This window comes from Lupinus angustifolius, chromosome LG20 (genome assembly GCF_001865875.1).
Source record: "Lupinus angustifolius cultivar Tanjil chromosome LG20, LupAngTanjil_v1.0, whole genome shotgun sequence".
Classification (NCBI taxonomy): Eukaryota; Viridiplantae; Streptophyta; class Magnoliopsida; order Fabales; family Fabaceae; genus Lupinus; species Lupinus angustifolius.
The window spans coordinates 275397-300136 of record NC_032028.1 but is presented as its reverse complement, the minus strand read 5'-3'; the positions used below and the strand labels follow the sequence as shown (position 1 = coordinate 300136).

The following is a 24740-nucleotide window of genomic DNA, read 5'->3' as shown; positions in this document are numbered from 1 at the left end:
ATCATCTCTAAAAACAAAGTGAACATGAAAAATAGTATCCAGGTTCAAGTTATGTCAATCCTTTCATGCATTTTAATTTGATAGCAATCTAATAAAGAATAGCTAAGAAATGTAACATGAAATAAATTGCATGGTGCAAATTGCAAAACCCACATACATATAAAGTACAACTTAGATTGTTTCTCCATAATGGTCCATCATCAATTTACACTGACCAGAACGGGAACTTAGTAGCAAACAAAACTAATTATCATACCTAGATACCATAAAAGTAGTCACATCCCTATTTTTTTATTTTTTTCTTACAATTTTTCATTTTCTTTACAAAACAGAAAATTACTTCCTTTTTCTGCTATTCAAACTCTCTTTAGTTCAATCAAATCCCCTTTTCTGCTTCAAAATACAAGTAGCATAAGTACAATACATTAGATGTTTGCCTCATTTTCATCATGGAAAGATGATCTCACAGAATGCACAGTGGAGTCTATAGAATCTGAAACAAAATAGACAAAAAGATTGTATTAGAAACTATAAGAACAAAATTTCATTACAAGTGTCACACATTTTAACATTACTATTTCTTGAGAGTAAATTTACACTTTAGTCCTTCCATCATTTACTTTTACCAGGATTATTTATTAATCTCTAATAGAAAGTTTGAGAGTCATCTCATCTTATAAGTGTGTTTTATGACTACGAAACTTTTCTCTTTCATTTCTCCCACTCCAAAATCTAACTCTCAAGCAAACCTAAAAGATTTTAATTTTGGAGAGGCTCACCTCTAGAGTTGAAGGATCTCTTGCAGTGAAGAATGGCACTTTGGATTCCATCATTTTGCTGCAGCAATGTATCATCACTCCTGTTCGCCGGAGAATCTATTCCGACCACCGTTGACGCCGACCTACTCTTACCCAGATGCTTAGAAGCTCCTCTAATCCCTGCCGGAAAACTCCCCTTCTTTGAAGAAACAGAGCTCCCCAGTGGTGATGACAATGGCGAAGCCATTGAAGCAGCTTCACCAGGGAACTTCATCTTTGAAACTTTAACATAGAGAGGCTTAATCAGCTTGAGATATTTATGAACCACATCCTTTGAAATCCGCTCTGCTTTGGGTTCTGCTTTGGTTTTCAAACTTCCTGTGCTGTTAACTCTGCTAAGTGTTGGAGAACATTGAATGTTGGGTTTCAGTTTAATAGTTTGAAGTTGTTGTTGTTGTGTTTTATGTGGTGTGATTCGGTTCTTAAAAGTGAAGAGTCTGAAGCTAGGAGGTGATTTGAGAAGAGCAATGGGGGAATGAGGCTTAGATATTGGCTCAATAGGAAGAACTTTTCTTTTGGAAATTGGTTCGTTTAAAGAAAAGGGTGTTGTTTTTTCACTTTTATGTGTAGGGCTTTTGGTTGGTAATGTGGTTTTGTGATGAAGAGTGAGCTCCAAGTCGAAGAAGGAGTCTTCTTCTTCTTCTTCTTCTTCTTCTTCGGTGTCTGTTTCGACAACAATATCAGGAACTGTTGTTGTAGTGGTTGTGGTCATTGTGCTATTTCTCCAGAACTTGAGGAAGTTAAGAGCATCCATGGTAGAGAGAGAGAGAGAGAGAGAGAGAGAGAGAGATGAGGTGGAAGAAAAGGGTGGTTTAGTTTTGGGTTATATAGGAAGTGATTCACTGAAGGTGAATGAGCAAACTTAAAAGAGAGAGGAGTGTTTCACTTTTTCACTTCGTTTTATGAAACCATTGAATATGGTCTTTCTTTGGGAATCAGAGAGAGAGGGAGGGGTTTAGCTTTTCCTTTCTTTTTCAACTTTTTCAACTTTTTTTGTTTTTATTTTTGGGCTGTGTTATTTTAATTATGTTCTTGTAATAATAGTAATGTAGTAATTATGTAATTGATGCTAACGTAATTTTGTTATAAAGCTAAGATTGGTAACTTCTAAGTGCAAATTACTAAGTAAAACAAAATAGGACTCATTTTAAAAAATTGAAGATTTATCTGTTTATAATTGGACAATAGATTGAAGGCAGAGAATAGTAGTGTGGGTCATGCAGTAGTTTCAGACTATAGATGCAAATGCCACAGATGGTGATAGGAAACTTCCAAAAAGGGGCCAGAGGGAAAGGAAAAGAAGAGAAAAAGAAAGAAAACGAAAGAAAGAAATGTTCATAAAAAAGAGAGAAAGGCAAAGCAGAGAAAAACGTAATGTCTATCTATCTTTGCAGAAAAAGAACATGTTTGAGTCAGAAAATTGTGTCCTTTTACAAGGTAAAGCCACTGGGTACAAAGATGGGGCACGCATGTTATGTTGCTTTTAGTATATAACTACGCCTTATTTTGAAGGGGTCCAAGTTCTTGTGCCTTTCAATCACCACAAGGGTCCAAATCTTTGCTACAAAAGGTTTGACTTGTTCATTTGGTTTACTTATTTTTGCACTCTACCTAGTCATACATTTTTTATGGGTTATAAAATGCATGCAAAAAACCATATAAATTGAGAGGGAAAATCATACAATATCCAAAAGAAGATTATAAAATAAACGCCCATCCTTTGGATTCTACCAAACAATGATAATGAATATATATTTTTTCTCTAAAATTAGAAGGAATAGTGAATACTTTATTTTTAATGAATTGCATGTCCCTCTCAAGGTATAATAACACCATTCCTCATTTCCTTGAGTACTAGTGTCTTACATTTGAGTTCTCTTAATTAGATAATGAATAAATTGTCTCATACCAATGATAATAAAATAAAAATAAAAATAATAATAAATATTTAAATTTTTTAATTAACATAACATGTTTTTTGGGACATTACTTATAGAACCCGAAACCAACCTCTGAATACCCTTATCCTTAAACTATGCTCAACTGTTTTTGAACATATTTCTAAACCAAGTTGAAAAACCCAGCCAATGAAGCAATGTTCCAATGCTAGTTGGGGTTATTAGTTGTTGAATAACTACTATTCAATAAAATCAAACACAAGTTCAGGCCCATATTAAAAGAAAATTAACGTATCTAGCTGATCTGAGATTACTATTAGAAAACATTGTCCTCAACATCAATGATCAATCATTAATTAAGATAGGAAATAAAAAGTGTATTCTTAGAAAGTGAAAGGTGTAAGAGATATACAATCAACAAATAATGTTTTTGGCATAATAAAAGAACAAGAAAAGGATAAGACAAATTTTAATGCATGCATGGGCCTGAACTGTTTCTCCTAAGATAGATGATTAACCTATTAAAAGCTGCATGATGTGTGTTTTTGGGAAAAATGCTGATCTAGTGTAGGTTGGAATATTGTGTGGTCCTGAATATCGATCTCAAAATGTTTCAATTTATTTCCTTAAGATTCTCCTCTAGTGGATGCTAGATATACATAATTTTATCATGTAAAAAGTTTGCTCTTCAGATTTAAACATATGGTTTTTGGTTCATAGGACAAACAATTTTGTTATTTGTATTGGAACACTATTTGGATTTTGGATATATACTATATACTAACAAACCATTATATCTAGTAGGATATGTGCTAAAATCATGAAGATGATTAATTAGTTTCTTAAAACCATTAATTTGTTTTAGTATTTCTCCTTTTTGATAAACTCTAGCCCATTTTAAAAGGGATCATGTCTGGTTTATGCCTTCCACGATATGAGATTGATTCCCTTTCCTTCGGCACAATTTGTTGCTCAGTCCACGAAGATTGTATATATTATTTTAAGCTAAGGTATGTTTGATATATGATTATTAAATGATCATAATATATAACATCTTGTTTTGTTTTATTCCTTGATTTCTCTGTGTTAGTTAATTTTTATTTATCATAAGCAAACAACGACATTGTATATCTCCATTTTCTGTCTCTATTAGGACCATAGCTAAGAAATGAATTAATTGGGCAAATGATTCCCTACAGAAATTTATCTCCCTCGTGGGGTCTCCATGTTTCATTCTAGTGAAGTTTTGTGTGGTTTTCTGCACCAAACTAAAACAAGAAAGCTAAGTATAATCTCACCTAGCAATGTATAGTGGTTCATATTGGAGAAGTTCTATAGTAGAGATATTAATCAAGACATAACAAGTATTATAGTTAATTATTAAATTGTCCCACCTTAAGGATCTTAATTGATGTCATGGCTTGTCAAATTTACTCAATTTCATAGCACTGAAATGCTAGGGGAGTTATCATTGGGAAGTTAGGATAAGAAATTATGCTTTCTTTAATGAGAGATTAATGCAAATTGGGTGGTACGTTTCAGATGAATAGCCCAAGTTCATGACCAGTCGAACCTGCTTCAAGTGGTATATACTTGATTTTGTAAGGTCTTGAATTCGAGTCTTGTGAATAAAAAAAACATTACTAGGAGAATTAGCCACATGTACTTGTGAATATTCCCGACTCGAATAAGATTGTCTGGTGGGACAAGGAAAGCAAAAAAAAAATAAAAGAGATTGGGTGGGTGATGTATTTGAAGTTTGAATGGGTGCGGGGTTTCCGTTATTGAATAACAACCAGCACTAAGAACTTGAGACTCGGACTTAGAGACCCGCCAAATATAAATAATTGACTTCCTTCATTTTCTCTCTTTCTCTAATTCATCACTCATTCATATTCTATATCTTCCATATACAAAAGAATATGGAGGACAACTTCCATGATTCCTCCTCTTCCTCCTCCGATTCCGATGACGGCAAATTGAGGTCGCCGCCTAACTCCTTCAAAAACAATGTCTACCGTCTCTTCGGCCGTGAACAGCCCGTCCACAAGGTCTTGGGCGGTGGAAAACGTACGTAACCTCCTGTTTTACACTCATTTATAAAACAATGTTTTGCATGCATGAATTATTATAATTATTAGTATTGTTTGATTGGAGAAGTTACGATTCAAATCTGAGTTTCAAGTGTTGTTAGTGATCTGAGGCTGGATGATTCATTTTGATGAATATATATTGCAGAACGATTACTTAGTTAATCTTCTACGAGGTATATAATATGTCAATTGTTATTTGATACACTTTGATTTATCTGGAATTTGGTTTGTAGATTAATTTATCATCACCACGATTATAATTTCATTGCTAAAAAGTTTGGATTCATACAATTCTCATTTTTGTACAAAAAAAGTTAGATCAAAAGCTACATAATATTTGTAATCGGAAAAACTGAATTTAAATCACAGTCAGGGTTGCATTGTGTCCTGATCTCTATAGTCACAATTGATCTTGTGTATGAAAATGTTTTTTTACACCAAAATTTGGACGCAAAATTGGTTTCCAATGTTTTTTTCTATGTTTTCAACGAATAAGTTACTAAGTTAGTAAAAGATAAATGTGTATCATATCATAAAGAGATTGTAATGCGATATGTATGTGGGAATAGAGGGAGTATTTAATTTATTTCTTGGCAGGAATACAACAATACTCTTACTCATTGTATCACCCTGTTGCCTTGCATGTGCAGCTGCTGATATTTTCCTATGGAGAAACAGGAGAAGTTCAGGAATAGCACTTGGCGCTGGCACTGCTTTGTGGCTGTTCTTTGAGTTGCTGGAATACCACCTCATCACTCTGGTTTGCCATTTATTGATTGTGTCTCTGGGAGGCCTTTTCTTGTGGTCCAATGCATCTATTTTTATCCACAAGTAAGCCATTGCAAATTCTTATACTGCTTTTCCTTTAGAGTCACTTTGGTATCCCCATACGAAATTAGTGTGCAGAATTTAGGAATGAACTTTATATGAGAAACCCATTCATGAAATTTCCGCTTTGGTAACTGACTCTTTAATATAGTGAATTGTTTAATACTTATAGTCTTGTACTATATCTTTTATCATATGTTAATTCATGCACTTTCATGTGGATTTTACATTTTTCTCAACCAGGTCTCCACTGCACATTCCACACATTGCAATTCCTGAGGAATGCATTGTTGAGATTGCCTCTGCTTTGAGAATTGAAATTAACCGAGGCTTCGTTATTTTGCGGGAAATTGGAACTGGACGAGATTTAAAGAAGTTTCTTAGCGTAAGTTAATTCCTCCTTTCATCCTTGTGTAAAGCTTTTTTTTCCTGATGAAACCATGTAAATTGGTTGAGTTTGTTTGAATTCCAGTGGTCTTTATTGTTGTGTTGTGAATCAACTTAACATCATGCCCATTAATATTGTATTCAATCTTCTGTTTTGCACCATGTTTTACATTATCTAGTAATAGCAGCTAAGGTGGAATTTTTCATAATGTACCAGGTTACTGGTGGATTGTGGTTTATCTCGGTTATTGGGAACTGGTTCAACTTCCTCACCTTGTTTTACTTAGGTGAGATTTGATGCATTACTTCCTCTCTTCTAGTTGTTATATGTTCTTGTATTTATACATGAAATGCTTCTTAATGATATTCTCTTAACACTGAATCCATTTGGTGAGATGCAGGGTTTCTGTCACTGTTCACATTGCCACTGCTGTATGAGAAATATGAAGACCAGGTTGATGCATTTGGTGAGAAGGCAATGATTGAGATCAAGAAGCAGTATGCAGTGTTTGATGCTAAGGTTTTGAGCCAGATACCAATAGCTGGGTTGAAAAAGGATTAGAATACAACAACTAAAGGTTTCTGTCAACATTGGATTACTGCATTTTTCTTCTTTCAGATGTCAGCTTTCTAGGTCTTACCTTACCGGAACCATCTTCCTCTTTTTGAGTGAAATGTAGTTTGAGCAATAAACGTCAACCTAATCTCGGCTTTATTTTAAGGATTATCTTTGATTTTCAATTACCCTTCAATTAAGTGTCAAAGCATAGCTATATTTTGTAGTACTCATTGACATGATGAACTTGTACTCATGTCATCTAAGCGAGTGCTCCAAGTTCAATTTGTCTTCTTTTATTTCCTGAATTATTTTGAACAACAAAAACCACTCAACATTTTTTCATTTACTGTATAAAATCACTTCTCAGCAAACTTCCAAGTACGAAACTAGTTATACAATAATCAATTTTACATATAATTGAAAATTGATTATCTAAAATAATCTATCAAGTCTTCACATGCAATCTAAACACAGTGACATACTCTAATACTGATATGGATTCCTTACAATTTATGTCTTTCTGATGCTCAAATAGTTGAGTTGACTTTTTTTTACAAATGTTGCTGGAGGGGGGAAACTAAAGCAAAGTAAGAATGAGAAAGATACAGGAACAAGTAACCATAACAGTTTCCAATGTCCAGTATGTTAACTATCTTAAACTTCATTAGAGCTGACAGCAGAAGGAAGAGTCCATCATTCACTCTCATCTTTGATATGGTTTTGTTAATCGTTGTCATTAGAATAGGTAGGTAAGGTAACTATTGAAACTTGAAAGAGATAATGAAATTTTTTTTTATTGAAAAGTGATGCATTTAATTGGTTCACTTACAGAGGCTACTTCTTTCTCATCTCAAGCCAAGAGGCATGGAGATTGAAGATGAATATATGATGGAAAGATGAACATCACAAACTTTTTCTGCAACAGGAGGGATGGTCCTTCTAGTCCTTGATGATGTTATAAGCCATATAAACCACTTAGAAAATTTGGCTGGTAACAAGGAAGCATAATTATAATGACTACTAAAGATGTCCACCTTCTAGATTCACATGAAATTTTTGAGATTAAACTCTTAAATGATATGGAATCCCTTGATCTCTTCTATTCACATGCCTTTAAAAATTTCACATCACAATGGTCCTGTTCACAGGCCTTAACTATTATCTCATTATTTGCATAGGAATCAGCTAAAATCAAATTCCTAAGATTCTCAATAGTGCAATCAGCTTGACCATTTTCTTAATAAAGAATATGACCCTAGAGCTACTTAAATTTTATATATTCAGCAAGGTTCCTGAAATATCATACAAGAAGAGAATGATCATGAATGCTTGTGTAAAAGCAATCACCTATTATTTTCTTATATGCTTGGGATATGCCCATAACCTAGGAATTTGTCCTCCTTCTGAATCACTGTCACTGTCTGAGGAAGATGTAAGAGTAACAGATAAAGAATCATCTAGAACATATTCCACAACCTGAAAATAGGAGGGCAACATAGTAAGCAAAAGCTATTTAGTTAAGTTACTTCAGTAGATCATGTTGTACAAAATCAAGAGACAATCAACAATACATTCTAGTGTGAGTAAAGGTACTCTTAATCTTCAAATAGCTGCACAAATAATTTTCATATCCCTCAGTAAGGGAAAATAAATTTGGGGAAAAGGAAAACTAGTCTATGGCAAATAGACACTTTATCGTAAACAACCCAAAAAACTCTGCTCATGAACAGAGTTCAAGACTTTGCAATATAACTTACTCCTACTCCTAGAGTAAATCTGTTATACATATAATCCAGGATAACAGAAATCATATTGGTTTACACTTTACAGGGTAAGGCTCCTCTAAAGTGAGCTTCTTTGTAAATCAAAATAGTAATGAATGTATCAACTCTTATATCATTTAAATGTGTCAAATTAACAATGCACTTCAGATCAAATCAAAAGGGGATACAGCTTTATTTGCTCAGTTTACGAACAAGCTAACCACAGAGAAGCTTTTCCCTGTTTACATCCACAAATAAAATTACTACTACAATGTCAACGACCTTATAACTTAATTGGCACCAGCTACAACCTTTTAAGACTGGGGAGTAATGATAATGTTAGAGGCTTGATCGTCTATTAAACCGCATATCCCCTTGTCCCTTAGTAAATATAAAAAATGAACTAGTATGAAGTGGCTAAATAGGAAATACAGTACAAAACATACCTGAAATGCTGTTACGGCCTTAATATCTCGAGTTTCAGATACTATTCCACAATGCACATTGGGGCATTTTGAGTTATTTAGCCAAACTATGGTTTTACAGTGTCCACAGTATCCCCGATTGGCTGTTAATTTCATAGATAATGCTCCTATATCAAAGTAGACTTAGTAAGATGAGAAGAGATAATTCTAAAAGTGCAACTTAGTACGATACATTTTTTAATGTGCAAGTATGGGTACACGTCTGTAAGAGAAAGAGTGGCTTTTATTCTTCATTCAAAGCATGAAAATAGAATTGATGAAAAATAACTTGAAATGCAAGAATCCAGTTTCTGAATTTTTCTAGTCCCACCATAGTTCACTGTTATCCCATTAGTTGACAGCGAAAGCATTGGAAGTAAACAGAGAAACCAACTGAAATTGAATTTCTTGTATTGTAAGATACCAAAAGTAGGCTTACCAGTATATGCTCCTTTAACTGCCTCTTTCCAGTAAGTACCGCTTCTAGTATCTATCGGTTCCTTCGGAGTCCTATTGTTCCTGTCTTCAACCAGTCTCATAGGTTGCTGTCTAGCAACACTACTATAAAGTACACCATACTGCAACTCCCAAAGATGGTTATCATTCGCAGCGAAGTTCCATGACCTGAAAATGCAAGATCGATGAGTCACCAATGAATTGATAATGATATATAAGAACATACACATGCATTACAAATTTATTGAACTGGCTAAAGCAATATATATCAAATGCTCAAAAATAAAAATGTGAAGTAAGATTATCAGTTGATGCAATACATATCATGTACATTAATGAACAAAGTAATACCAGCAGACTTGCCCCACAGAGACCAAAGACTGCATATCTAGAAAACTGAAAATGTGCACAAGAGTATCATATGGCAATTGGAGTGAACCTGAAATACATGGAAAAAAAGAAACATCTTAAACATGATTTCTTTACCTTCTTCAGTAAAATAGAGCAAAGAACTTTCTTAAACATAATGAGTCATAATCTAACCTTTTTCTACCCGGTGTGCTTTACCGAACCTCTTATGAGCAATCATGGCTTGCTTAAATTCTGTGACAGCCATATTCCTTTTCTGCTTTGGTAGTGCAGTTTCTACACTCTGAAGGAGCAAATGAGCAGCTGAAACAGCACTCTGAGTCTGCATTCTAGAATTAGAGACAACATTAAAAATATAAAAATAATGAGGCAAAGTGGTCCATGGAGACTGCACTTAGTTGCTCATTAATATACTGTTACCATAGATTATAATTAGTGACAGCCACTTGTACCCCTTAGAGTCTATTTGTGAGTTAGTTTTTTTAACCGAATGATACGAAAGGAAGGCTTCAGAGTCTATTTCATGACTCGATGCCTTCCGTTTCCATTTCTTTCCCTCCAAAACCTAGCTCCCAAATCGACCCTCAGTAAATATAAAAATCAAACATGTTGGTTTCTATCAGTAATATAAAAAGGCATAAATTTTCCATGACTACTTGAAATTCTCCTATACCAGTCTCAGCTCTAACTTCTAATCCAAGTGAACATGTAACGGATGAAATTAAGAACATAACTTTGGAAATAAATAATTAATTAAAATAGGTCAACAATGAAATAAATAAAAAAAGAATATTTTGAATAAATGATGAAAAAAGAAAGAGAGAGATAGATAGTTAATTACATACTGAGGAAGGAGACGGAACGCAGAGAGGGTATCTTGGAAGATGATGGATTGAAGATTTTTGGGGAATTGATGAAAAGCGTGTCTCAGAATAAAGCTGAGTTCTTTACACGCAATTGGGTATCTGTAGATTTTTGAAAGAGACTCTTTTAGCTCCAGTTTATGATACCTCTCCATTGGATTTGACATTTTCTCAAATTCAATTCAATTCAATTCAATTCAATTTAGGAGCAGAGAGAGAGAGAGAGAAAGAGAGGGTGCTGTTTTAATATAAACCTAATTCTGTTCAAGCTTCATGCCTATATAATCATACACCACCTAATTAACTATATATATACACTGTTTAATTATATAAAACATAGCACTTTCCATAATTACTTTATCCAATTCCAGAGTGTAAATTTTGATGATCCCTTTTCTCAATCATTCAATCACCTTCATTGTTCACTCCCTTTGTCTTTGTCATTTTTTCAAAATGGAAATATGTTTTTTGAGAACATTAAAATATTAACTGATTTTTGATAATTTTATTCATTATTATTTTTTGTTTAAATATTTGTAATTCTTATAGTCTAATAATCATTTGATTTTGTTCCCTTTTGGTGGTGCATACTGCATAGTTGACAGTGTTTGGCATGATGAAAACTCAATTAATTTGTTGTAATTATTTGTTGACTATCTTCTAAAACAAAATATTAAATTACAACAATTGTCAACATTTAATACAATCTTTTGCAGATTTTAAGAATCAGTGAGAATAATGTTGTTGGCACTCACAAATGCCTATTTACATTTATGGATCAATCATAATTTTATAGAATAGCTCCATCCTTAATAGTACTTCATTGTTTTGCAAATTGCAATCCATACAATTTGAAAAAATAATGGTAAGATCTTGGTTCATTAACAAAAGGCTCAGAGTAACAACATTTCCTTATGAATATACAAAGTTTATAAGCATTGCAGCTACACAATCATGAATATTCAAAGTTCTACTGTCTGAGATTGTTGCTCATATTTAATGCACCTGTGACCTATGGTTTTGTATATATTACTAACATATCCCCTAACTTGATGCATGATGATCTACACATTGTTTGAAAAACCAACTTCCTCATTATCATTCCACTGCTTTAGCTCACTCATTTTTGATCCTTCTGCTGCGAAACTTGCACCAACCTGCATTTACACATTCATCAATCAATTTCTATGCATGGAAATAAATATTCAGTTGCAACTTGCAAGAGAGCAATGTTTCATTCTTCCATTAGTGTGATATTGTTAAAAGATTAAACATGAAATCCTTTATACATTCAGTCTTCTATTACACATGTCTAATACAAATGCTAACTTGTGCTGTGCTACTAATTCTCCTTAACTCAAATGCCTGATGTGTTTTCATTGAACTCTCTTGAATCAACTTTTAGAATTTGGTTGTCTTTATTGTAAACTCTCTAGTAGACACCCAAATTAAGAACTCAAAAGTAATTGAAGTGAAAAGATTGAAATCAACCATACCTGACTCTTTGCATGTCTCATATCTTCAATATTTATAGGCCTCAGGGTAATCACTGTGTCCTCTTTTTCTTCAGTAGCATTGCATCACAAGACTACCCTTCACTAATATTACCACTTTTTTCTTTATGAAAAAAGAAAAAAATATATGTACCAATAATATAAGAGTTTTTTGTATTGTTACTACATTGTTGATCATTCATTTTTAATCATCCAACTTCGGCCTATAATAAATTAATCTTGTTGTATTGGAATGGGCCAGTGAGGAAGAGGACATGATGTCTTTGTGTTCCTAATGCATTTACATTTAGGCTTAGTACAAAAATAAAATGTTAGAATGGACCCAAAGTACACCAATAAGTATCACACATGAATATTGAATGGCAAAGCTTTGTTGCTCAGGTTTATTGCAAACATGTTTTTATTATTTTTATAAAGGACTTGGGTTTTGGGCTCAACATAATTTGACTAATACGAGCATTAAAATTTTTTAGAGTGCTTGGGTTTTGGGCTCAACATAAATTGACGTTGTTAAAAATTATATTCTTTTTGCAACAAACATCATTAAGTACTATAGGTGGTAAGGTTCTTGAGTCTTATATATAATAGGGAATAAAAAACTAAAGTTTGATTTGTAGGAACCCTATTTGATAAGAGTGTAATATATATATGTATTGTTGGTATAAAGATTTATACACAATTAGTATATCATTCACCATTTGTTTGTATTTGACTTTATATGGCTGAATCCTTCGAAAGAATCAAAACACACTATTTCAGATTCTCTTCCCCGTATTATGCTTCTCTTCTCCTTTTCAACCCTCAGGACTCTAGTTTTATACCCTACTACACTTTTTTTTCCCTTAAGACTGAATGATTGTTATCCCTTCCCTGCTTCACATTACAAGTACATATTCTTGTTCTTCTCACCTTAGCTTGGCAGCACCCTCATAATTGATCATGCTTTATGTAATCTTGTTTCCTTTTTAAGTATTATTAGTACTATTCTTCACGTGAAATATTGTTCCATCTTACCCAGAATAACATCGGTTTAACTAGTACTATTATTCATTTTTATAAATCTAACAACCAAATGTGGATGAGTGTTCCTTTGATGGTTTGATGAGTATTGTGAAATCATTATACTCCATTAGTGATACACAAACAGCATAATCAAAGTGGGATTATGAATTGGACAATTTAGTAATGCTGGGAGACAAAAGACTAATACCTTAGGAGACAAAAACCTATTTTCCATGACATCGTTTCAACTTCAAGTGGGTTTTAGGTTTTTCACTCTTCCTCCATCTTTCAGGGCATAATATATTGGATCCCAACGTGTACCATAACCTGTTATCCTTCTGAAATAATATGTTAACATTCTATCTCTATGATCTCATTAGTGCCCAAATTAGGTTTTTTTTGTCAAACACCCAGTAAGTGGGATGGGATCACGTGTCCCCATTTATGTTTCAGTCGATGTCTCAAACCAATAAAAAAACTTCATTTATTTAAAAAGAAAAATCATACAAATAAAAATTAATATTATTTCGCGAAGTTTGATTAGTCCGGAGACATGTGAACAGGAAAATTACCATAACCCATTTCATCCAACTTTTGTCATTTGTTTATTTATGGTTGATTCACTTTTTCTAAAGAGAGATGCAAAGTAAACACATTCATAGAAATATTGCCTCAATAAATATAACATTTTTGGTTGATTTACTTTAATAGTGTTTATTAAAGTATACTTGGAGCTAGAGCTCGATAGATGAGGAAACAAAATGGGGTAGCTTAGTTTATTTTGTTGTAAAACGAATATAACTCTATTGAAGAATAAAACGAATGTTTTTCTTGAGAGAAATATGATGATCACACAACCTCAATAAATCATCTTAGATTGAATCATAATTGCCATGTTTAAGTATCTATCCACCATTTTACTCTATTTTGGTAGTGACACTAATGTATTACTGTACATGTGATATTTTGATATTTTATCATATTCGTCCTCTTCAACAAGTTCACACTCTAATTTACACGTACCTAATTGAAGGCAAACTTCTGTTTAAAGATCATCTTGCCTATAATTTTTTTATTTTTGTGTTCCAAATCAATCAAACTTCACGAAATAATATTAAAATATTAATTTATGTTTTTATAGTTTTTCTTTTTAAACAAATAAAGTTTTCTCATTGGTTTGGGACACCAAATAGGACATGAGTAATCAAAGCGTAGACTTCTTACTATATATATATATATATATGTGTGTGTGTGTGTCTGTGTGTTTCTTCTTATGATCTTCAAGCCATGTCTTGTCTCCCTTAGCTTGTTCATTTTTCTTGACACATATGCTTTCTTCCTCAGCTGAATTCTAGCATTGTTTTCTTTTCTCTATCATATAGATCACCCTCTCTTCAGAAACATCTAACCTCAGCTAAGCTTGAAGTCTTTCCATCCTAGCTGAGAAGAAAATAACTTGAAAGGTTTGGATACTTGATATTTATGTCTTTTTAATCCCATGTTTCCTTACTAAATGGATTAGGACAATGTTCTTCTACATTCATGCAGCTCTGTAATGTATTCATATACTCATCAAATCTTGAATTTATGTTTGAAGTTTTCATGTATTGGTGTCATGAAAATGAAAGCATGTTGGTAGCTGATGCTTAATGATTGGTCATGCATGCCATTTAATGCTTTGTGAACAACTTAAGCAGTAGTAGTGGTTTCTCTGTCCAAGCTCACCAATGCTATCCTATGAGATTCAAAACATATAGATGCATGCTCAAGTTTCAGTTCCTATATATGTAATTGAACAGTGTAATTGCAAGTATGATGTTACAGATACCCCAAGAAGACAATCTCATTAAGATAGTATGATGTATCATAACTGTGTTTATACCTTTTCAGGTCAATAATGGAAAACTGTCAAGTTGAAAAATATGGCTTGTCTGAAGTTCCATCACTAATTAAGTATATATCATCAAATGAAGTAGCTGCCTTTTATGCTAATGACCTTCAATATCCAAGCCTATCTTCAATAGTAAGGCTCTTTTTAAATTTCAATAACATGCCTGCAAAAATGAAGATATTGGTTCAAAATAGATTTCTAGAATTGAATTTATTTGATGGAACTACTTGAAATTCTTAGTACTACTGTTTGATATGTAAAAATCCAATTTTTTTTCATGTTTGTAACAGAAAAGTGAAACACCCTCAGCAGAAGGCCAAGTTGATGAACCTGTGACCATCAATCATCAAAAGAAACATTTGGTATCTATCAACATGCCACTCTCTTGTGAAGAGGTTCAGCCACAGAACAACATTAAGGTTCTTTGTAGTGGTGAAACTGATTTGAGAGATGGTATTCCCATATCCTCTTCTCAAATAAATACTGAAGACTCCAAGCATCCATTGCCATCAAAATGTTACTCTCAACCAGTGCCAAAAAGCAGTGAGAAACTAGAGGCAATTAGTGATGTTAACTTTGCCAATCATCAAAGCATCAAAAGTTTGAAGGATAACAGATTTGACTCTTTCAAAACATGGTCAGGCAAACTTGAGAAACAATTTTCAATTCTAAGTGGAAGGTCACCTACACTAACTGTAGAAGAGGACAACAGCTTAAGGAACACCGATAGGCCTTTACCTGTTAATCAGTACTTCGATGCATTGGAAGGTCCTGAGTTAGAAACTCTTAGGGTATGTAGTCACCTTCTACCAATTTAAGCACAGTTATACTAATTTTATATTAAAAATAATCAACAATAAACAATGCAACACATTTTATTAAAAACTCTTATTGAAGATTGTAACAGATTTTATTTTGATTTCCTCCTTCAACAGGCTTCAGAAGAGATAGTGCTTCCTCCGGACAACCTGTGGCCATTTCCTCTTCGGTTTCCGATATCATCTTTTGGTATTTGTCTTGGAGTTAGCAGTCAAGCAATTCTTTGGAAAGCACTGGCCATGTCCCCTTCCACTGAATTTCTTCACATAAGCTTGAAAATAAATTTCATCTTATGGTTCATCTCCATTGCTCTTACAGCTACTATTTTCACCATATATCTTCTCAAAATCATCCTCTACTTCGAAGCTGTTCGTCGCGAGTATTATCATCCAATCCGTGTTAACTTCTTCTTTGCCCCTTGGATAGCACTCCTATTCTTAGCTCTTGGTGCTCCACCATCAGTCGCCAAAAACTTGCATCATGCACTTTGGTACATTCTAATGGTTCCACTAGTCTGTCTTGAGCTCAAAATCTATGGACAGTGGATGTCTGGGGGACAAAGAAGGCTTTCAAAGGTGGCAAATCCATCAAATCATCTTTCAGTTGTTGGAAATTTTGTAGGAGCATTACTAGGTGCATCTATGGGTCTTAAAGAAGGACCTATGTTCTTCTTTGCTGTTGGTCTTGCTCATTACATAGTCTTGTTTGTAACTCTATATCAGAGACTTCCAACAAATGAGACCCTACCAAAAGATCTACATCCAGTGTTCTTTCTGTTTGTTGCAGCACCTAGTGTTGCTTCTGTGGCATGGGCTAGAATTGAGGGTTCTTTTGATTATAGATCACGGATTGCCTATTTTATTGCCATGTTCCTTTATTTCTCACTGGTATGTTAAACTGTCACACTAGTACTACAATATGCATAACCATTGTGATTCCAAGCCTTTCATTTTCCACAATTTTCTCAAACCTGGTAGAGCAATTGAGAAGAAGAAAACTTAAATCTGAAATGGATTGAATGAGAAAGTAGTACATCAAGCCATTTATGTTGCTTGTGTACATTGATAAATAAACAACTTGTAACTAACTATATCTCAAATGCAAATATCAACAATTTATCTTATTATGCAAGTTATTTATTAGTTTCATATATGCTTTTGCAGGCTGTCCGGGTCAATTTTTTCAGAGGATTCAAGTATGTTACTTCCTCTCCCACATATCTATTAAGTTTGGTTACTCTATCATGTTGATTTTTATGACACATATATGATGTGATTATGCAGATTCTCACTTTCATGGTGGGCCTACACTTTTCCAATGACTGGTGCAGCAATTGCAACCATAAACTACTCAAATCAAGTCACAAATGTTATGACAAAGGCTTTGTCTACAATGTTGAGTCTCACTTCCTCACTCATAGTGACAGCACTCCTTTTCTCAACTATGTTGCATGCCTTTGTCCTCCGAGACCTCTTCCCCAATGACCTTGCTATTGCCATAAGTAATAGAAAGCTAAAACCAAATAAGAAGCGGTTCCATCTAAGACATGGTCATGCCAAAGAGATTGAAAATTACTTGAAGTTTGTTAACTCAGATAAACATGATTTAGAAACTAGTGTAACTATTACACCCTCCTTCAAATGAGTGAGAAAATTATGAGCTTCATTAGTTGAACATGTGAGGAAGGAGTTCTAGCTTTTTCCCGTGTTATTAATACTGACCCCTTTTGGAAAACTTCTACCAACAAAGCCTTTTCATATACATGACATGAATCAAACCCTTGACACCATGCTTAAGGAGTCCAATCATCTAGCAATTGTGTTGGGCCTATTGGTATATCAAGCTATTAACATATGAAGGCTCGCATAGAAACATATGTGATGAAAAATAATTGAGATCTAGTATAATTGTATGTAAAATATCAGTATTGTTGACAGAAAGGAAAAGACTAATTACTTTCAGCAACAGACATGTATAAGCAGGTGTTGGTCCCTAACCAATATGCGTACTAAGTTTGAATTATTATTGAGTTTAACACCATATGTTTTTTCCCAAGTCAGAAAAGCTGATTTTGCATATGAAATGAGACTCAAATGATTCAAACACTAAGAAGTGAATTGTTAAGTTACCTCCCTCATGGATGAATTGTCCAAGAAAAGTAACTATGGTATCATAACAATAAACTTTGAGAAAAAATAAGCAAGAGATTTATGTCATCAATTTGATAGTTAGATAGTATTCCTTAAGGTTGTATGTTGTCTTTTTGCAACAAATAGCACAAGACTTCTCTATAGTTTTCTCATCAAAGCTGTTTAGTTAGCAAAAAAAATTTCAATTGTCTCCTTATGTAACTAGAAAATCATAACTTCCCTTTCTCTTTAAAAGTCACATCCAGCAGGAAGAAATTAATTTCTCTTTCAAACTATGTCAGATCACATTTGTCGAATGAGCAAGAATAATCTAGAGAGGGATCTATAACCGAAAGCGATAGGCATCATTGATGCATAATGATTCATTTAACACACATTTCTTATTCCAAGATCAGTTAAAGAACTTAAGTGAACTATCATCTGCAGTAAAAGTGTTCCTTAGTGACAGGATTATAAAACAAAAATGTACAATATCATTTTTTACTTATTTGAGGGAGAAGATTGAATAATGCCTGACCAAGACCAACCATATATTTATTCCCCTATGAAGTTGCATTATCATTCAAGACAGGATGAGTGGCTGATGATAATTTGGCCACATATATCTTCAGGTCACATGTGACTATTCTTTTTTCCACTGCTCTGAAATGAGTTCATACTAGGATGAACCATATGAGGCAACTTAATTATTGTTAAAATTTACACTAGAAGTGAAAAATCTTAGTTACAAGGCATCTTCTTGATTCCTCATGGGATAAGAAGTATTAACATTTCAACATTCGAGCCTTAGAAAATTTACAGAATGCTAAGACAGCAATAGTGGATGCTTAACTGCTATCCATGTTAAACTTGTACGTACCAATGGATCTTTTGCAATGGAGAACTGCCTCATGTATAGAACTTTCAGAATCACAAGACCTGCGCCAATCATCAGCAGAATAAGCTACACTAATTCGCGGGCTTGTTTCGGAATAGAATCCCCTATTCTTTACCGCCTTAGCCCTTTTACCAACAGTTTTGGAATCTGAACCTGCTTTGTGACCCCTCAGTTTTCTGCACAAAGTCCTTAAGTAATTCAGATAGTTCTGAAATACTCTCCTTGATACTGATCTGCATCTTTTTAAGGAAAGGCAAATAGAATGACTTGTAGGAACAACAGTTTTTGGTGCATGTAAAGAGGAAGGTATGTTTGAATTGGAGTCTAAGGCCTCATTTCCTTCCATCTTCAAAGATTCATCAAAAAATGGCATAAGATAACCATTGGAAAAGAGCTCACCTGCATCAACAAGAGTAAGAGGAGAGTGTGAAATAGGAAAGTCAAATTTTGATATCTGTGAATTCTTAAAGAATCTCTTAGAGGGTGGCATTCTTGGGTCCATCTCAATGAAGGGAGACTCATCTGATGCATCAAGAGAAGTTCTCAGGGAACCATCTAGGCTTTCTAGTGATGGATTCAGGTTCTCTAACCAACTATAAGAGAAGCTTTCAATAGAAAGAGGCTTGGTTGTTTCCATGGCACCCACTCTTAAGAAGATATAGAAGGAAAATTTACAAATTTGACTGTGTAAGGGAAGAGGATACTAGGTGGAATATATAGGTAGCAAAGACACACCTCTTATGTAGCATATGTTTTTAATCATTTATCATTTACATACTCATATTTAAAATTATTAATGTTCAAGTTGGTTTGGTTAATTGTACATGTCATTTTTATTTTAGAATATCTAAGAATGACTATTCATGGTGATTTCATCAGTGTGATAATAACATCCCAACCGCTCCGAGTCTGCAACATAAGGCCGAACCTAAATTATATAATACCAAACTATACTATATTTATTATGTGCATATATCCTTAATGACAATGATATGCATATTTTAGTGGACCACCATTATATGCTTAAGATACTTTCAGATAAAGTTATTGTTTCATCAAGAGAATAAAACACTTCATAGTTTGGAGTCATGCATTGGCTTTGAACTATACACCAAACTAAATAAATCCATCAAGAAATTGTTCCATAATCAAGACTGGTTAAGTGGCTATTGAGATTTTCCAGTGGCAAATTATACCTTGTAGGACAAATTGTCTCCAATAGTAACATCAGGCTTTTTCAAAGACGAGTGGCAGCAAATCTTACATAGTAAAAAGATGTTACTCTTGAGAATGAATGAATTAAGAAAAGGGAGAACCATAAATACCCATTTTGGTCTTCAAAATTATTTTACTTTTTTTTTTGTGTATTACCAAGCATATCTCTTTACCTTTTTTGGGTAAGTAACTAATCACTTTTAGGATTCGTGGCTACCCTTCCAACAAGTGTTGCTCTCCAGGAATCAAACCATCAAGCTTGAAACAACTTGATCCTCCAAAAAATAAAAAACCAAACTCGTACTCAAAGATAATGAATGTGGGTCAAAATAGTTTATGTGAATCATAAAAATGCTAAAAATAACTAATTTGATTTACATTTGATATTTTTTAAACTATTTTAGAGTTTTCAATTTTCAGAAACAAAATTGGTATATACAATACATCTTTACTCATTATTTTATAATTAAAAGAGAAGATGGATAATGTTCTCACCACAAAGGCAGGCACAAGATGTTGAACTACATGACGACATTACCAATTGATATATGTAGCATCGTTGTCGTCCTTGAATAAGTTCCAACAAAAATCTTGAAGCTTAAAGACCAAATATCATGAGATTTTCATGGTTAGGAAATTTCAGGCTTTTTCATCCACTAGCTATCTGAGTGGTGCTGCATAAAATCTTCTATTCTGAGGTGTAAATGTTAAATGAAAGTATCATTTTCAGCTCAATATGAAGTAACTAGTTTTGATAGACAATGAAAGGATATAATCCTTTAGGTTGTTGGATAAAGTAAACAACAAAAGTTCCTAGGACAAGAAGCCAGGATAGCAGAGTGACTTGATAGTTGAAACCAATTGGTCCCTCTCTCATGTCCCCATTTCAGACAATAAGTATTTGCTACAAAATACAACACTCATTAATGCAGGTCTACTTCTCAAAAGAATGTTATTATAAGAAGGAAACAAAGTATGACATGAGTATTTTGGATTAAAAAATGACCGAGTTTTTATCATTCAGAGAATACCATTTGTGAAATATTTATCTTGAAATTCGATCAAAGGGTAAGTTCAAAGCTTTCACTTTTGGTGAAATCTTGGCAGAAACCTTCATGTGAAAAGATTAGTGAGATCCTCCTCAGTAACCTTCATGCTATTTGCATATTGTGCTATCACTGCTACTACTTCTTAATTATTAGAACTAACAATAATATTACCATCAGTGTCATATTGTAGAACCACCAACCCCCACATTCTGTCTTCCCGAACCTCATTTTAATCCTTCTCATATATTAAAGATGATGAAATTTAATATCAAACTTGGTAAAGGCTAAATTGGGGTGGCACTAACTGAGTAGATTTGATACTAGCAGTAAGAACATAGTAAAAAACAATACTATTTCATGAGATCCAGAAATACAAAAGCATTCTACAAGCTATGCAACAACATTGATGACTAGAGGTTCCTAGAAGGTACAAAAACTGAACCCATCACCATGCCAAGAAATACAAGAGGAAGCATCCTCTGAATGTTAAAATGTGCCAAGGCAAAAGCTATAGAACTAATTAACTAATTAAAATTGCGCACCATACAGGCATGTACTTGGTTAAAGATGGAAGAAGGAAGCCATGGAAGACAATCTCCTCCCATATTGGGGCACAAACTGAGACAACTACTGCATAGAGGGCCAATGCCACAGGGTCCTGAGCTACAATTGATTGCTCTACAACTGAGATGGTATTGGAAACTGGAGTAGATTGAAGAACAGGTAACAAGTTTAGGTTAATTAGTGACAACTGATTGATACCCAGGGAACATGAGGCAGCCTAAACCAACATCATATTACAACTTCCCTTTCAGTTCAAATTTGAACCAGTCAGGTGAAAGTGGTTTAAACTTTGCCAAACAACGATGAAGTAATGCTATCCCAACCACTCCTTCAGCAAAGTCGGTCAAAAGGCTGTACAAAGCTTGCCCTCTGTATGTAAGATACTCCTTTCTAAATCCTGCTGTATAAGCCCAAATTGGAACTATCCAAGATCCTATGAACCAAAATAAAGCAATCCAAAGGAGAATAACCTGCAGAACCCAACTTAGTTTGCTCTTCTAGATGTGATGATACTAAGAAAAGGACCAACCTACTAAACTGTATAGTTTCTAAATATATTTTATAATTAAATCCATTTAGTAGTCACTAATTGAAGTGAATCATGACAAATAGGCTTATAACAAATAAAAAAATAGCATAAGAATTCTGAAATGTAAGACTAGCTTATTAATTCTGTATCAAACACTGAAACTGGTAAAATCAACATGACAACATTTTTTAATAATAAACCATCAATCGTATACAAAACAAATGGATAACTTTTATCACATTCCTGGAAGCAAGGAATCCTCACTCGTCACACAAGAGAGAGAACTGTGCATTCCTAGTTATATGGAATCAGGGCATGGAATGGCCATGCCATGTCTTTTTCACTACTAAACATAGTAATGGAATCCTATGGAAAAGAGGCTGAAACAGAATCCTCATTCTTGCATACCAAAGACACTCTCTAATCATAGACAACATGGGTAATGGCTTCCAAATAATAAGGAAGAACATACCTGAACAATGGTCTTCACTGTCCAAGGTTCCACACTAAGAACAGAAGTTATGACCTTCAATATTAAAAAAAGCACTTCCATTATTCCTGGGATTCTATAAAGACATTTGCATTACTTAACATAACATAGACACATTGTGAAGATTCAAAAGCTATATTTTGATAATGATACAATTTCTCTGGAGAAACTCAAATCCATTAGAAGGAGCAAAATGATGTAAGCTCACAAATCTTGGCAAAAGATATGCATCATCAGTTCATGACAATAAATCTATAACCCTCTCACCAAATTTAGGCCCATGATTTGGTTTTCATCTGAAAGTTTAAATGCATCCAAAACTATTATAAAACTGAGAAATCCACTTAAATGCCCTGTCTTCTGAAAATATGATTTTTCTCATATATATATAATCTCTTTCTCTTCTGCCTCCTCATTTTCTTTTTTGTTCACTCTCATACAACAACAATGTACAGAAAGTGTAAAAAAATTGTTTGTTTGTTTGCTAACAACTTCAAGTGTAAAGTTGAAAAGAGAACAGAAAACTACTTTTTGGTTCATGTGTGCTACCATATTCATTATCTTCACAGCAGAAAAGCTAATCAACATATTTCTTTCCTCTAATACTTTCTTGAGACCTTTATAGTAATTGAAAACTAAGCACTTCCTGCATTGGAACTTAACAATTTAAGAGTAATTGGAATTAGGGTCACTGAAAGCTCATCATTTATACCATCCCAGTTTGAATTAGGGTCACTGAAAACATATACATTTGAGTCAGGGTCACTGAAAACATATAATTTAAAAATATTATGATTAAAGAATTACAGAAAACATACACATTTGAATTATGGTCACTGAAAGCTAGTTGATACCATCCCAATTTCTCATTTAGAATTACGAATCCATATTCAATTACATTAAAGACACATGAAAGCTCATTTTAGAATTATGAAGCCCAATTTCTCATTTAGAAAAGAGGCATCCATGCAACTAGGGTTTCATCAGATTTCTAAATTCTAAATTGTAGAATAGAAATATAATCGGAGGAATCAGGGTCAAACACAGACACCATCCATTTTGAAATAATGAACAAAAAATTAAATAAACCTCTTTGGTTTGTAAGTCGACTAGATTTCAAATCAGCAAAGATTGAATTTAGAACACTGTAGCCCACACAAAGTACCGTAGAACTAATAAAGGGTCGGAAAACACCACAAGGAAATCACAGTCTATTTGAAACATAGTATGTTAGCTCTGTTAAAAAATATTGAATGGTCGGAACATGCCACAAATTCATCAAATTCTCTCTCTCTCTCTTTCTCTCTCTCTGACTCTCTCTCTCTCTCTCTCTCTCCGTTATTATTAGCCAAAGGCAACAAGAGCAATATATATATAGGTAATTGTTTCAAGTTTCAGCGTAAATAACACGCTAATTACCGTAATGGGCTTATTATGGGCTTCTGGCCCAATACTTTAAATAACACGCCACGTAAATGTCACGCGCAACATGGGCCCTGGCCCAATACTTTATACGCTGTAATAATATTTGTATGGACTATTATCTAACTCCTGATTCCTGAAGTTTATTCTCAGTCTGCACCACAGGAAGTAGAAGTACTAAACACATCACCAAACTGAAGTTAAAAAACAAGCATATTACAATTTAAATACGTCAAATTCATATCAATTTTTAATTATTATATAAATACTATTATTTCGAAATCAAATCGAGATTTATCATGTCTTCACATTTGGGAGGAGTGTGCTTTATAAAATTTCAATATTTTTTATTGTTTGATAATAATAATAATAATAATAATAATAATAATAATAATAATAGAGACAAATATAAATGAAGAGATAAAAGTCTTCATCCCACCTCTCCTATCAAGGCTATCACCATGTTTTCACTTAATTGTATGAAATTATAACATTTTTTAAATAGACATACTCCAATATAACATTTACTTATATAGTATATTTATATTGTCACAATTCCCTCATATTTTAATTCATTCTTATATAGCATAACCATGTTCAGCCAAGATGTGAATCTTATCCCTTTATCTAGGAATATTTTAGGATAATGATGAGAATGCTAATTGTCACATTCTTTGAAATATCAGATGTACTATAATACTATGTTAACAACTTAGATTT

General features: G+C 33.5%; 6 protein-coding genes across 16 annotated transcripts; 2 read left to right on the top strand and 4 right to left on the bottom strand.

Moving 5' to 3' along the window:
* LOC109336267 (probable membrane-associated kinase regulator 5) lies at window positions 126-1809 on the bottom strand. 2 transcript variants are annotated; one of them, XM_019572767.1, is made up of 3 exons: window positions 1005-1806; window positions 780-914; window positions 127-493 (listed from the first exon to the last, which is right to left on the bottom strand). In XM_019572767.1, exons 1-3 carry the CDS (start codon window positions 1570-1572, stop codon window positions 426-428), a joined length of 771 nt encoding a protein of 256 aa, XP_019428312.1. In that variant the 5' UTR covers window positions 1573-1806; the 3' UTR covers window positions 127-425. The 2 variants fall into 2 exon arrangements, with proteins under 2 accessions (XP_019428311.1, XP_019428312.1); XM_019572766.1 differs by having other exon boundaries at window positions 126-493; window positions 780-1809.
* LOC109335249 (reticulon-like protein B1) lies at window positions 4521-6844 on the top strand. 5 transcript variants are annotated; one of them, XM_019571372.1, is made up of 6 exons: window positions 4521-4786; window positions 5460-5640; window positions 5881-6022; window positions 6242-6311; window positions 6426-6595; window positions 6660-6844. In XM_019571372.1, exons 1-5 carry the CDS (start codon window positions 4639-4641, stop codon window positions 6584-6586), a joined length of 702 nt encoding a protein of 233 aa, XP_019426917.1. In that variant the 5' UTR covers window positions 4521-4638; the 3' UTR covers window positions 6587-6595; window positions 6660-6844. The 5 variants fall into 5 exon arrangements, with proteins under 5 accessions (XP_019426917.1, XP_019426916.1, XP_019426915.1 ...); XM_019571371.1 differs by having other exon boundaries at window positions 4522-4786; window positions 6426-6602; window positions 6659-6844; XM_019571370.1 differs by having other exon boundaries at window positions 4522-4786; window positions 6426-6604; window positions 6635-6844.
* Window positions 7753-10757, bottom strand: LOC109335181 (F-box protein At5g52880). Of its 2 annotated transcripts, XM_019571287.1 has the most exons (7): window positions 10481-10757; window positions 9810-9964; window positions 9618-9705; window positions 9250-9434; window positions 8793-8938; window positions 7968-8059; window positions 7753-7875 (listed from the first exon to the last, which is right to left on the bottom strand). In XM_019571287.1, exons 1-7 carry the CDS (start codon window positions 10663-10665, stop codon window positions 7845-7847), a joined length of 882 nt encoding a protein of 293 aa, XP_019426832.1. In that variant the 5' UTR covers window positions 10666-10757; the 3' UTR covers window positions 7753-7844. The 2 variants fall into 2 exon arrangements, with proteins under 2 accessions (XP_019426832.1, XP_019426831.1); XM_019571286.1 differs by having other exon boundaries at window positions 7753-8059.
* Window positions 13238-17443, top strand: LOC109335914 (S-type anion channel SLAH3-like). 3 transcript variants are annotated; one of them, XM_019572174.1, is made up of 6 exons: window positions 13238-13342; window positions 14899-15037; window positions 15196-15696; window positions 15841-16611; window positions 16888-16919; window positions 17008-17443. In XM_019572174.1, the coding sequence occupies exons 2-6, from the start codon at window positions 14912-14914 to the stop codon at window positions 17366-17368; spliced, it is 1791 nt and encodes a 596-aa protein (XP_019427719.1). In that variant the 5' UTR covers window positions 13238-13342; window positions 14899-14911; the 3' UTR covers window positions 17369-17443. The 3 variants fall into 3 exon arrangements, with proteins under 3 accessions (XP_019427719.1, XP_019427718.1, XP_019427720.1); XM_019572173.1 differs by lacking the exon at window positions 13238-13342 and adding an exon at window positions 14294-14477 and having other exon boundaries at window positions 14905-15037; XM_019572175.1 differs by lacking the exons at window positions 13238-13342; window positions 14899-15037 and having other exon boundaries at window positions 15202-15220; window positions 15262-15415; window positions 15464-15696.
* LOC109335917 (probable membrane-associated kinase regulator 6) lies at window positions 17286-21125 on the bottom strand. Of its 3 annotated transcripts, XM_019572180.1 has the most exons (3): window positions 20462-21125; window positions 18734-19150; window positions 17286-17551 (listed from the first exon to the last, which is right to left on the bottom strand). In XM_019572180.1, the coding sequence occupies exons 1-3, from the start codon at window positions 20499-20501 to the stop codon at window positions 17517-17519; spliced, it is 492 nt and encodes a 163-aa protein (XP_019427725.1). In that variant the 5' UTR covers window positions 20502-21125; the 3' UTR covers window positions 17286-17516. The 3 variants fall into 3 exon arrangements, with proteins under 3 accessions (XP_019427725.1, XP_019427723.1, XP_019427724.1); XM_019572178.1 differs by lacking the exon at window positions 20462-21125 and having other exon boundaries at window positions 18734-19886; XM_019572179.1 differs by lacking the exons at window positions 17286-17551; window positions 20462-21125 and adding an exon at window positions 18630-18650 and having other exon boundaries at window positions 18685-19886.
* On the bottom strand, window positions 21194-23679 carry LOC109335919. Its single transcript, XM_019572184.1, has 2 exons — window positions 22581-23679; window positions 21194-22049 (listed from the first exon to the last, which is right to left on the bottom strand). Exons 1-2 carry the CDS (start codon window positions 22659-22661, stop codon window positions 21813-21815), a joined length of 318 nt encoding a protein of 105 aa, XP_019427729.1. The 5' UTR covers window positions 22662-23679; the 3' UTR covers window positions 21194-21812.

What these genes read in the sequence shown, in the direction of transcription:
- LOC109335181 (XM_019571286.1), bottom strand. Translation starts at nt 10,665, where the DNA reads ATGTCAAATCCAATGGAGAGGTATCATAAACTGGAGCTAAAAGAGTCT. An exon ending in AGCACACCGGGTAGAAAAAG is followed by an intron (nt 9,706 to 9,809) that starts GTTAGATTATGA and finishes CATGTATTTCAG; the next exon opens with GTTCACTCCAATTGCCATAT. An exon ending in AGGCCGTAACAGCATTTCAG is followed by an intron (nt 8,060 to 8,792) that starts GTATGTTTTGTA and finishes TCCTATTTTCAG; the next exon opens with GTTGTGGAATATGTTCTAGA.
- LOC109336267 (XM_019572766.1), bottom strand. Translation starts at nt 1,572, where the DNA reads ATGGATGCTCTTAACTTCCTCAAGTTCTGGAGAAATAGCACAATGACC. An exon ending in GAGATCCTTCAACTCTAGAG is followed by an intron (nt 494 to 779) that starts GTGAGCCTCTCC and finishes ATTTTGTTTCAG; the next exon opens with ATTCTATAGACTCCACTGTG.
- LOC109335249 (XM_019571372.1), top strand. Translation starts at nt 4,639, where the DNA reads ATGGAGGACAACTTCCATGATTCCTCCTCTTCCTCCTCCGATTCCGAT. An exon ending in GCATCTATTTTTATCCACAA is followed by an intron (nt 5,641 to 5,880) that starts GTAAGCCATTGC and finishes TTTCTCAACCAG; the next exon opens with GTCTCCACTGCACATTCCAC. An exon ending in ATTTAAAGAAGTTTCTTAGC is followed by an intron (nt 6,023 to 6,241) that starts GTAAGTTAATTC and finishes ATAATGTACCAG; the next exon opens with GTTACTGGTGGATTGTGGTT.
- LOC109335919 (XM_019572184.1), bottom strand. Translation starts at nt 22,661, where the DNA reads ATGGAAGTGCTTTTTTTAATATTGAAGGTCATAACTTCTGTTCTTAGT. An exon ending in CAGTGAAGACCATTGTTCAG is followed by an intron (nt 22,050 to 22,580) that starts GTATGTTCTTCC and finishes TGGGTTCTGCAG; the next exon opens with GTTATTCTCCTTTGGATTGC.
- LOC109335914 (XM_019572174.1), top strand. Translation starts at nt 14,912, where the DNA reads ATGGAAAACTGTCAAGTTGAAAAATATGGCTTGTCTGAAGTTCCATCA. An exon ending in TGTTCCTTTATTTCTCACTG is followed by an intron (nt 16,612 to 16,887) that starts GTATGTTAAACT and finishes ATGCTTTTGCAG; the next exon opens with GCTGTCCGGGTCAATTTTTT. An exon ending in AATTTTTTCAGAGGATTCAA is followed by an intron (nt 16,920 to 17,007) that starts GTATGTTACTTC and finishes GTGATTATGCAG; the next exon opens with ATTCTCACTTTCATGGTGGG.
- LOC109335917 (XM_019572178.1), bottom strand. Translation starts at nt 19,388, where the DNA reads ATGGAAACAACCAAGCCTCTTTCTATTGAAAGCTTCTCTTATAGTTGG. An exon ending in CCATTGCAAAAGATCCATTG is followed by an intron (nt 17,552 to 18,733) that starts GTACGTACAAGT and finishes ATATACCAATAG; the next exon opens with GCCCAACACAATTGCTAGAT.